Source organism: Mus musculus, chromosome 5 (genome assembly GCF_000001635.26).
Source record: "Mus musculus strain C57BL/6J chromosome 5, GRCm38.p6 C57BL/6J".
In the NCBI taxonomy this organism is placed as follows: Eukaryota; Metazoa; Chordata; class Mammalia; order Rodentia; family Muridae; genus Mus; species Mus musculus.
The window spans coordinates 144,091,170-144,103,610 of record NC_000071.6 but is presented as its reverse complement, the minus strand read 5'-3'; the positions used below and the strand labels follow the sequence as shown (position 1 = coordinate 144,103,610).

Sequence of the window (12,441 nt, the reverse complement as noted above, 5' to 3'; positions counted from 1 at the left end):
AAAGAATAGGAACAAGGAGGCCGTCTTAGGTACTATTACTGCAACAAAACACCATGGCCAAAAAGCAAGCTGGGGAGGAAAGGGTTTATTCAGCGGAGCTGCTGTTCATCACTGAAGGAAGTCAGGACCGGAAATCACACAGGGCAGGATCCCGAGACAGGAGCTGATGCAGAGGCCATGGAGGATGCTTAGCAGCTTACTTCCCCTGGCTTGCTCAGTCTGCTTTCTTACAGAGCTCAGGACCACCAGCCCAAGGATGGCACCACCCACAATGGGCTGGGCCCTCCCGCATTGGTCACTAATGGAGAAAATGCCTTGGAGCTAGACCTCATGGAAGCATTTCCTCAACTGAGGCTCCTTCCTCTTTGATGACTCTAGGTTGTGTTGAGTTGGCACAAACCAGCCCATATTGGGGGAAAAGGGTCTATGCAATGGGCCCATCCTTACTTGGGAAGGCCAGCCTTGTTCTATACAGGTCTCTAATCAGACACCCCAGTTATAACTGCTCTTTTATCTACTATATGCATATATATACATATATATATATATATTTTCATGGTAGAGCCTTCGTTTTTAACCACTAAGCTCAATAAATGTGACTAACACGAAAGTTTCTTTACCCTTGATCAAAAAAAAAAAAAAAATGTATCTCCTTGGTTGAGTGCATGTGTGAAACCTTGTGTTCAGTCCCTAGTACAGAAGAGGAAAGGGGGAGGGAAGGAGAGGGAGAAAAAGGAAGAGGGAAGGGGTGAGAAATCTATCCCAGTTGTAATATCAATAAGCTATTTGGACAGAGAAACAATTCCATACATCCATGTTTGATATTTAATAATGCATCATTTACACACAGTTTATACGGCTCCCTCCAAGGATCAAAATAGGAAAGGAAAACGTGCAAAAGACACAAATCACCTGGGCTTCACTTATGTCAAAAACTCATGGGTTTATGTTTTTCAGGTTGCTTTGTTTTACAAGACCTCAATGAACCTCAGCTCTCTGAAATTCCAGCCTATATAAAATAAAATGGTGTGGCAATAGAATAAAATGCAGGGGAGAAAGATAGATAAGCAGATACACTTTCACAAATTATATACACACATATACATATACATGTATATATGTGTATATATATATGTATGCATATGTGTATATATATATATACACACACATATACATACATACATACATACATACATAAACACACACATATATGCCAAAATGCATAAAAATTGATAGGCACAAGAACTACTGGAAGTTTCTGGAATCGCCTTGTCTCTCTCTCTCTCTCTCACACACACACACACACACACACACACACACACTGTATCCACTGTGCTACCTAGTGTTAATTTTCTATTTAAATGTCAATATCCTTACATAGCAACATCACTACCTTTCTATATAATCTTTCCCAGCTTCCCCGGTATTTTCTGCAATGTCCACTCTCATCCTGGTTGACTATCGACTTCTGTCAACATTCAGTTATCTTATCCACTGACTCAGAACACTCAAGTCACCAAAAAGACTTGATTCCGAGGCGATAGCACAAACACAGTGCTACATTATATAGTGTAAGCACACCACTTAATACTCAACTGAAGGGCACTCAATAGCATATAACCTAGGGTAGTTCTGGAAGCCATTACACCTCTTTCATTGTAGATTTTTTTGAAACTCCCATATTGACCGGAGGCAGTTCTGCCCTTAAACCTTGACCTCAGGTGCGTTCCAGAGACAGTTAAGACTTTAAGTAAACTGGGAGGTGGGTGTAGAATCACAAGACAAGGTGAATCAAAGACCTAAGTTTGAATCTAACTACAACTTGGCTGTGTCACCTTGAGTATATCTTTTGATCACCAGGGTTCCAGGATCCTCAAAGCAAAAGATGAAGAAATTGGACTAAATTATCTTTAAGCTTTCTTCCAACCTCTAAAGTTCTTTGAAATGTCAATACCTCCCCCTTCGTTGAAAAAAAAAAAGAAAGAAAGAAAGAAAGCCGTAATGATGGAAAGTTAGCCTAGATTTGTTTTTTTTTCTTAAAATTTCTGAGATGGTTTCTTTGGCTGAAGTTTTATTTATAAACTCCAAATCAAAACTATATGCAGAAAATACAGAAGGGCTGAGAGCTTGAAAAGAGAATCACTCGCTGAAATAGTTCAATTACCCTCAGGCCAATTTGTCAGTGGATACGCAAAAGCTGCTATGCTACTCCAGTCACTAGCTTCCTAAAACAAAATTATGTATCGTTTGTTCCTTTCTCATCCCCAGCGACTCATTCCGAAAAAATAAATAAATAAACAGATAAATAAACCAATAGCCCAACAACCACAGCATCTAAAATCAATTTACAACTTTAGAACAAGTTTCGGTGAGCCAAGGAAACTGCACAGCTTCCGCGAGTCATTGGTTTCATTTAAGGAATGACGAGAAATAAGAAACGGTTCTTATAATAAGACGGGAGAAAAGCCACCAGAGGCAGGTGACATCTGGAAGAAGAAAAAAAAAAAAAAGGAAGTGTCGAGGACAGAAGCTGGAGGTACCTTTAGGGCAACAAGTTTAAGAGTCCGGGAAAAAGAGTCCCCCGGGAGGTAGGGGAACCCATCGCTGCCACCTCGCCCCGCCGTCTTCCCCAACCCCCACCGTGTCGCCGCGCCCCCGCCCCCCATCCCACGCCCCTGCGGCAAGAAATCTCCCTGAGATCGCGGGCATCCCGCGGCCTCCTGCCCTCGGCAGGCCTCCGATCCGCCGCAGAGGTGGCCCAACCCCGCAAGCCCGCCGCCCTCGCCGCCGCCCCGCAAGACGCAGCGGCCCCGCAGCCCCCGGGCTCCGCTCACCTGCACCTGTTTGCGGAAGTGGCGCGGCCCGGGCACAGCCGACCGTCAGGAGCAGGAGCAGCAGGAGCATCGGCGGCGGCGGCGACGCCGGCGGCCCCGGCATCTCGTCCACCGCGCGGTCCCCCACGGGGCCGGCTCTCGGGTCGCCGCCTTCAGTCAGTCGGTCAGCCCTCCGCGCCGCCTCAGCGACACCGGCGCCGGCTGCTTCGGGACACACGTCTCTTTAGCCAAACGTCAACCTTGTTCCTGGTCTGCATCCGCCGCTCTGGCCTCGGAGCCAGCATCATCCTTCCCGCCCGTCAGCGCCGCCACCGCCGCCGCCGCCGCCCCTCAACAGCAGCAACGGCGCCCAGCCTGCGGAGCCGCGGGCCCAGGCAGCCGCGCTCCCGCCGCCATGATGGGCTGCGTCATGTGACGTAGAGCTGAGGCGGGATGCCGGGACCGACACCTGGACCAGCCAATCGTCAATCCATACTGACTCCGGGAGCCCCACCCTCTCAGCCATAGGCGGCAAGGTGGCGATCGGTGCGCCCCCTGCAGACAGAGGAATGAGGCGTGGGCAGCAGGTAACATCGACAATTATTTTAGGAAGATATAAAGAAGTCCATAATAACCCACATAATTTAATCTGGGACTTTTGTCTCTCTTTCTCCTACTTTTTATTTTTCTTTTCTAATTTTTACCAACATGGTTCTCGGTATTTTATCCCCGGTTTTACTTTCTTCATTTTCACTTATCAGAACTTTCTTAGCCTCTTCTTCTTAGGCTGACCCTCATATCAGATAAGCTCTTGAGGAAACGTTGAAATTTTTAAAAATTTTAATTGATCAAGCACAGAATGTTTCTGACTTCACTTACTGACGTAGCAGTGAGCTCAAGCCAGCTCCTCTGCCAAGACAGCCAGCCCTTCCTGCCCCCTCTTGTTCACCTGGCAGATGCGCATCCTTTCATTCGTCAAGACACACCTGGAATATGTATGACTTCATCGATGGCTTCACCCCAATCCCACAAATAACTGAGCATCCACAGCCCCGACCTAGCCCAGCCCTGGGCCGACTGTCATGTTTTATTGTTCCTGTGACTGTAAACCCCTTGAGGACAGCAGCCCTGTCTTGAGTCACCTTGGAGCTCCTCCTGGGTGTTCTCTACTGGAACTGTGCTAGGTGTTGGTGATGGGTGTGAGGAGGGAGCAACTTCCAGGTGAGGTAGAAGATGTCTCAAATGCAATGAAGAGATTGCTTGCCTTGCAAGCTTGAGGGCCTGAATTTGATCCCCAAGAAATCCACATAAAGAAAATCTAACCTTAGTGGACAATGCTTGCTGAAGAGGCAGAAAAAAAGATGGCTCGTAGGACTCGCTGACAAGCCAGACAAACTTGCTAGGTAAGTTTCGGGCCAATAAGAGACCCTGCCTCAAAAACAAAAAGTGGACCCTGACCCCGAGGAAAGACACTCTTCTGGCCTTCACACACACACACACACACACACACACACACACATACATACACAGGGACAGGTGGAGAAAATGCACACACATAAACAAATCACATGCAAACACAAGCAACACATACATCCATGCACACAACACATACATCCATGCACACAACACATACATCCATGCACACATAATAGAAAGGGAGAAAGTGTTTGACTGTAACACAGCTCTGAGCCCCTTCCTTGGGGTTGGGGAGACCACCTTTGCTGACTCTGGGAGTCCAATTTGTGAATAAAAACACCTGAAGAGCTGCCTTGCATCTTATCAGGTGGAACTTTAGCAACTTGCAAGCCCAGAGCTTCACCTGGTTTCCAAACTCCCTCCAAAAACCCATTGTAAACACTTAGCTGTCCGTGGTGCTAACTGACTCAGCCCGGGGCACAGGATGTCTAGGGAATATGTCTGGTGTTGATCGAGGCAAGCCACACTAAAAACCTGAGGAAAGCAGTAGCCGGCCTGTGACACTTGAGCTCAACTCGGCCTCTTCCTGCTGATCTTTCTGGGCAGAGGGGAAGGAAGGCAAAGGTCTAGAGAGGAGGTACAATTGCCCCGCTGTGCGTTGACTTCCATCCGGAAGCTCTACCCACTGCATCCAAGGAAGCCGGGAATTCATGCTCCAACCTGACAAGAGGCTCTGTGAGGAGCAGAGCTGGCTCAGTGAAAGCCCTTCCTCATAATCCTCCTGGTAATTAATCATAATTAAGATGCACCCCAACAACGAGGCATTCTGCGATCACAAAGCAGGTCTTGTTATTATGTGAGCAAGCCCCACAGTTGAAACACACACAAACACACAACTGTTTTCCCCCTCCCGTGGAGCACGGGGTAAGGTACACATTCCTCAGAGGCTGTCTAATGGAAACCTTTACCCCAGCCCCCACCGCACCGCCTCTACCTTTGCCCCGCACTTGTCTCAGAGACTCCTAGTTAGAGAATCTGCAAGACAAACAAAGACTTGCTGGGTTGGTGAGGTTTCACCTCAGAGTCAGGAAACAAAAAAAAACAAAAAAACAAAAAAACAAAAAAAACAAAAAAAGAAGAAGTCAGCTTTTAGCATAAGTTAAACTGAGATTTCCCTGGGCTCGGAATCAATTATAAGTCAGTGGTTCTGTCCCGGTTTGCACTTGTCTGCAGCCTTCTCCAGGTTCTCCTCAGTGCCAAGCCACCGTTCAGAACACCCGACCTCCTGGCATTGTGTGTTCTGCCAGCCAGCCCTGCTAGCGGCTTGCACGCCGAAGGATATGTTTCGCACAGGATGAGTTGCAGCTATGAAGAGGTGGTGCCCTGTGAGCTCAACTCTCATCATATGGGGCATCCAGGAGGGTCCTGAGGAAAGCCATTGGTAAAATCGTTAGGAATTTTGTGGGCCAGTAGTTAAACATAGCCATTCTTTCTAATGAAGGAAAAAAAGAAAGAGAAAAGAAGATTGTTTTGTGAATTTTGTTTTGTTTTCTTTTGCCTGCTTGTATGGCTGTATCTGTGTTTGAACTGTGCCATTGGAGACTGGAAAAGGGTATTTAATCCTCAGGAGCCAGAGTTACAGGCAGTTGTGAGGGCTCCAAATGGGTTCTGGGAACTGAACCCCAGTCCTCTGTAGGAGTGACAAGTGCTCTTAATTGCTGAGCCCCTCTCTCCCACCTCTTGCTCTTCCTCTCCCTCCTTCTTCTCTTTCTTTTTGAGACAGAGTCTCATGTTGTCGTAGGCTGGCTGTGAACTCAGTACAGAGCAAAAGATGACTTTGAACTTCTGATACCCCTGTTTCTTCCTCCTAAGTGGTTGGATTTCAGACATGTCACTAAGCCTAGGATCTGTAGTACTGGAGTGCAAGCAAGCCCAGTGCTTCATGAATGTGAGGTCTGCACTTTACCAACTGAGCTCTATCTCCAGCCCTCTAAGCACAGGAAAACAGAATCAGAGATGTGGTGGAACACCTCTGTCACCCCAGCACTAGGAAGTAGTAGCGAAGGATCAGGAGTTCAAAGACAGTCTGAGTTCCATGAAAACCTCGTCCTAAACAACTAACCCGCCCCCCAAACAACATATAAATATACAATTGAGTAAACCTTTCAAAACAAAGAGCTGGATGGTGGTGGTGCATGTCTTTAATCTCAGCACCTGAGAAGCAGAGGCAGGCAGATCTCTGAGCTCAAGGCAGGTCTGATAAACAGAGCAAGTTCCAGAACAGCCAGAGAGAGCTACACAGAGGAGCCCTGTCTTCAAACCAACAAACAAAGAAAACCCAAAGACAGTAGAGGGAAGTCTTTCTAAAATGGAAAGCAACACAGCACTATGAAAACCGTGGCTCAGCAGGGAAAGCGTGGGCTGCCGATTATGCTATGGAAAGGTCCCCGTGTACACTGTTGACTCCTGCCCCGCCCACAGCATAGCTGTAGCCATGTTGTTTCATGCCCACCAGCTATTTCATACAGTTGCTGTAATATGCCTGCCAGTCACTGACACGGAAAAATAACTTGACTCAGAGCAGGGTCATGCTGAGCACATACCCTGTTATGTTCTGTATGTTCTGAGGTTTATCTTAAGAAATCTCACAACTGTAAGCGTCATGTGGGACCCATCAAATTAGAGGTCAATATGAGCTGTTATGTCTAAAATGACTTGAGTCGGGGCTAACCACTGGGCTGCACTTCCAGCATCTGCGAATGAGCTCATTGTGGCTTTTGTGGTTTTAGCCTTTATAAGATAGCCCTGAGAAATGTCCAGTGCACAGCTTTGAACTATTGATCCTGAGCTGTTGCTCTGGTCCATCAGTCTTTAGGTGTGTGTTGAATATACCATCCCTGTCTGAGAATGGTGTCCATGTAGTTTGTGGGGCAATTCCTGGACCCCCAACATATATAATAAAACAATAAAACTTTTAGTAGTCAAAATGAACTTCTTCAAAACTCTAGAAATTGTCCAGTTGTTTATGACGATCCATCTGGGTTAGCTTAAGAAGATGCTGCTGCTGGGGGTGTAGCTTAGTTGGCAGAGAATTTACCCAGCATGCACAAAGCCCTGGGGTCCTCCAATACAATACATAGGACTGGTATTGATGTACACACCTGTAATCTCAGAACTCAGGAAGTGGGGCCAGCCTGGACTACATAGCAAAAACCCCGTCTCCAAAAACACCAACAAAATAACTGAACAAATACAAGATACACAATGGCAGGGCACTCACAGGCAGAGCCAGACCACATGTACCTCTCTGTACCGCATGTGTGCAAGACCCAAGGAGGCCAAAAGAAAGCCCTGGATCCCCAGAACTGGACTTACAGATGACTATCAGCCAATATACCAGTGCCAGGAATTGAACCCAATCATCTGAAGAGCAGCCATCACTCTGGCCACTAAACTGCCTCTCAGGCGACACCTCCATAAGGTTCTTATAGACTGTCCCTGGCTTCTCTAACTTGAATCCTGCTTGCTATTGAAGTACTTTAATCCAGCTTGGGGCCTATTGGGAGACCAAGTAGGTTAAAGTCCATCACAATTGCTAGTCCTCTGCCAGCCTCGTCCTGCTTGGTATTTAGCTGGATCTTTCAGCTGCTTTGCTGGCTATCCGTGCAAATGCGTCTCTGTGAAAACCTTGCCTTCTTTCTGCATCCTGTCTAGGGCTTGTGACTCAAGAGCAGATCGTCATGTGACTTTCAGAGCTCTGAGCCACTTCCCACTTGCAAGGTGGGGGTGAAACTCAGTATAACATAGTTTATGTTTAATAAATTAACACTTTCAATATATGTAATCTCTACACCAGTATAATGAGGTTCTCCATAAGACAATCACGGGATTTACAAAAAGTACACAGCAGGCAGTAACATTCAACAATGGGAAAAAAATCACTTTAAAAATCATACTAACCAACGATTCCCACCCCCACCTCTACCCCCACTCCTACCTCCAAGTTCATCAGCATGTATGCCTTCCTTTGGAGGTAAGCTTTATTTAACGATGACTTTAGGATCATTTTTGATGTGTCAGACTGCTCTAAGCACTTTATACGTAACCACTCTTTAATCTTTCTCTAATTTTAGAATATTTTCATCACCCACAAAAGAAATCCTGGAGCTGGTGAGATGGCTTTGCAGGTGAGAGGCACTTGCTGCAGAGACTGACAACCTGAGTTCAAGCCCCAGGACCCCCGTGATAGAAGGAGAGAACCACTTCCCAGGGGTAGTCAGTCCTACCGACACCAACAGAGCACCACGCCACTGGGTGCACATGTGCACACATACACAAATAAATAAATAAGAAAAATCTTGAGCCGGGCGTGGTGGTGCACACCTTTAATCCCAGCACTTGGGAGGCAGAGGCAGGCGGGTTTCTGAGTTCGAGGCCAGCCCAGTCTACAGAATGAGTTCCAGGACAGCCAGGGCTATACAGAGAAACCCTGTCTCGAAAAACCAAAAAAAAAAAAAAAAAAAAAAAAGAAAAAAAAGAAAAATCTTGTACCCATTCCCAGCCCTTCCACATTCCCCCAGCCCTAGACAACGCCTTAATTGCTTCCTCTTTCTCTGGGGATTTACCCATTCTGGATATTAGATATAAATAAAACCATATACTATGTGTTTTTCCTTTATGTTTTGTTTGTTTGTTTGTTTTCAAGACAGGGTCTCTCTGTATAACCCTGGCTGTCCTAGAACTCCCTCTGTAGAACAGGCTGGTCTTGAACTCAGAGATCTGCCTGCCTCTTCCTCTGCCTCTGCCTCTGCCTCTCTGCCTCTCTGCCTCTCTGCCTCTCTGCCTCTCTGCCTCTGCCTCCTCTCTGCCGCCCCTCTGCCCCTCTGCCCCTCTGCCCCTCTGCCCCTCTGCCCCTGCCTCTGCCCCTGCCTCCTGAGTGCTGGGACTAGAGGTATACGCCACCCTGCCCAGCGCTTTCTTTCTTTCTTTTCTTTTTTTCTTGTAAATGACTTCATTGCTAGTTCCATTTTGCAAATGATACAGAAACAGAGAAGCTAAGTGCTTTGGCCAAAGTAAGCAGCCAGCATAAGATGTAGGTTCCTAGGACTCTGCTGCATTTTATAATAACACGTGACTGCTGGGGTGGGTGAGATGGCTCAGCAGGCAAAAGTGCTTGTCACCAAGCCCAGGGACCTGAGTTCAATCCCCAGGATCCCCATGATGGAAAGAAAAAAATCCAACTCCCCTAAATGGTCCTCTGACCTCCACACATGCACCATGGCATGCCCCTGCCTGCAGAAAATAAGTAATAAATAAACATTTTTAAACGAATAGTCAAAAGTAGGCAAACATGGGGCTGAAGAGATGGCTCAGAGGTTAAGAGGCTCTTCTTGTAGCGGTTTGGTTCCTAGAACCCATATGGCTGCTGTCAGCCATCTGTAACTCCAGTTACAAGGGATCTGATGGCCTTCTGGCCCCCGAGAGCACCAGGCACACATGGGTTATCCAAACATGCATGCACATAAACACTATAAAATAAAAATAAATGAAAATCATTCATTATAATTGTATAGACAACTAGGTTCATGCTTGTAATTTCAGACCTGAGTTCGAGGCCAGCTTGGGCACTCTCTCTTTCTCTTTCTTTCTCAAAACCAAAACCAAGAGAAGGAAAAAAAAAAAAAACCCCTACATTCTTGCGCGCGCTCAACTGGCCAGGAAGAACTACGCTGCTACAGGATCCTTCTGCACACGTTTATTCAGTCCTGTTTCTTCTTGTTTATATCTCCCTTGTTTATATCTCCCTTGTTTTTATATCTCCCTTGTTTTTATATCTCCCCTGTTTATATCTCCCCTGTTTATATCTCCCTTGTTTTTATATCTCCCCTGTTTTTATATCTCCCCCGAACCCTGGGCCTCTCACTCTTTTATACTCTCAGTTCCCATCCACGCACAGCAGGCCACGCCACCTCACCAGGCACGCAGCTTCAGCTAATCAGGGCAGCAGGGGCAAATCTCCACCAAAATGGATTCACCTGTATCCTGGTACACCTGCGCAGCACTCAAGATGTTTGTGTCTTATATGAGGAAGTCAGGTGCAAGTCATATGACTTAGCTGCAGTCCCTGGCGCCTTTGGGACTGCCGCCACACCCGCTCCCCACAATTCCCCCTTTTTTCTTTTTTGGCAGAGAGAATGTCTGTAGATAGCCCCCCGCAGCCATGTCCCTTACCCGTCCTTGGGTGACAAACAGCATTGGTTTGATCCCTGTCTTAGGTTGGTGACATGCCCAGGGAGTCTTATCACTGACTACCTCTCAATCATGCCAAGCCACACCTGGGGAGATTGTGTTTTGCTTGTGGCAGGTGCATCAAAAGGCCAGGATGTTAATTAACCTATGGCCAGATCTTAATTGCTGCAAGCAAGCCTCATGGGTGAAGGTAGAGGTCTGATCCCCAGTGTGCAAGCATAGGGGCCCTACACAAAACCATCCCTTAGGCTCATCACCCAGAGAGGTCTTGGCCAGCTCCCGTGTCGTTTTTCCTGAGGGAAGGGAACTAGGACACTGAACCTTCATGCAATCAGACGTGCCTTCCACAGGATGCCAACAGCAAGCTATCCTCTGTGCAGTGCTTAGCCTCGCACCCCACGGCATAACGCAGCATAATTTCTTTTAGAGCGGCAAACCGAATCTGAGGAGATTGTCCCGCCTCCACTGCAGCAAAAGCCTATGCTACCATGGCAAAAGTGCGGGCCGCACACTCTGCACCTAACACATGTGCCAAACACAAAACACACACACACTATAACAAGCATACATCCCAGGGCTCTCATCCCCGCTCATCTTCCCTGAAGCAAGGGATAGATGGCCAGCGGGGCTATCTCTTTAAGGGGAATTCAGGGATCAAAAAGCGTGGAAAATTTTGAATGTCATGTCAAGCTGGTATCGGCTTCTGGAATACCGAAAGGATCTCCCATCTCGGCTCCATCCTTTGTGCTTGTGGGATCATCCACCACATCCACAGGGGCAACTGGATCAGGAGCCTCATTCTTGCAGCGTCTCACCAATCTCTCCGGCACCCAAAGAGGTTCTGTCTGGTCCTGTGGAAACACAAACAGACCTTCTCGCCCACATCAACACCTGATCTGGTCGATCCCCAGTGGAGATGGACACAATACCTCGTGGTGATGAGACCATAACCTCAATCACCTTGTGTCCATCTGGGGGGTCAATACGCCAAATCTCTGGACAGAAGGTCCACCTATAGGTGGCTGCTGAGGAGGCATAGGGAGGAGGCACAGAAGCTAATTCGCCTTCCTCCTCGGCTCTTTTGTTTCGTCCTTTCTGTTCACCTGATTTTACTGTGTCTCCTTTCTTTTTCCTTTTTCTTTTTAAGCCCTTCTCTTCCGACATACTTTCTTGTTGCTCTGTAAGGATTTTCTGACCTGTCTTGACTGCCTCTCGATTCAAACAGTAACAGAGTCCATATATCAGAACAAACAAGACCAAAACTATCAGACCTACACACAAAGGGTCAATGGGAGAAAAAAAGCATAACTACACAGCAAGGATCTATTGATCACTACACTGAGGTTATCATAGTTCCTTAATCTGTCCTGAAACCGTGAACCTTAACTTGTCCCAAAGCCAGGAACCTTAACTTGTCCCAAAGCCGGGAACCTTTCGTTACCTTGTGCCTGCTTCCTGGCAACTTTATGCTCGCCTCTATTTTATCTGAGGTCCTTCCCAAACTCCTGGGTTACTTTGTGCCTACTTCCTGGCAACTTTATGCTCACCTCTATTTTATCCCAGGTCCTTCCCAAACTCCTGGGGTCGCAAGTTTCACTCACCGTGAACTTACCCTGCTGGCAACCACTGACTGCTGAAAGTTCTGAACTCGGTGGGGGAGTCGGTTCCCCGTACGGGCCACCAATTGTCGCGCCTGCTCTCGACCAGCAAGAACAATGCGACCACCAGTCCTTCTAACAGCAGTTTATTCAGTCCTCATCTTTCTTCTTTCTCTTCATCAGTACCGTTCCCCAGCTGAAGAGTTCTGAATCCACGCCGGATCCTTCTCAACAGTCTGTTTCACGGGAACCTTTATTAACCGCTCCTTCCCCGTTATGCAGTTCTGAATCCTCCCTGTAGCAGGGGGTCTTCACTTGTGCCTGAAGATGTTTCTTTTCCCGGGTTTTCTCGTCCCAGGTCTTCT

The 12,441-nt window shown here is 47.2% G+C and overlaps 1 protein-coding gene across 2 annotated transcripts in view; it reads right to left on the bottom strand.

Moving 5' to 3' along the window:
- Lmtk2 (lemur tyrosine kinase 2) overlaps positions 1 to 3,250 on the bottom strand; it is an 87,848-nt gene extending 84,598 nt beyond the window's left edge. For both annotated transcript variants that reach the window (NM_001081109.2, XM_006504825.4), the window contains exon 1: positions 2,835 to 3,250. In NM_001081109.2, coding sequence (NP_001074578.1) covers positions 2,835 to 2,937 — 103 coding nt within the window. In that variant the 5' untranslated portion in view covers positions 2,938 to 3,250. The remainder of the gene's footprint in view (positions 1 to 2,834) is intronic.
- Between the last annotated feature and the right edge of the window lie 9,191 nt (positions 3,251 to 12,441).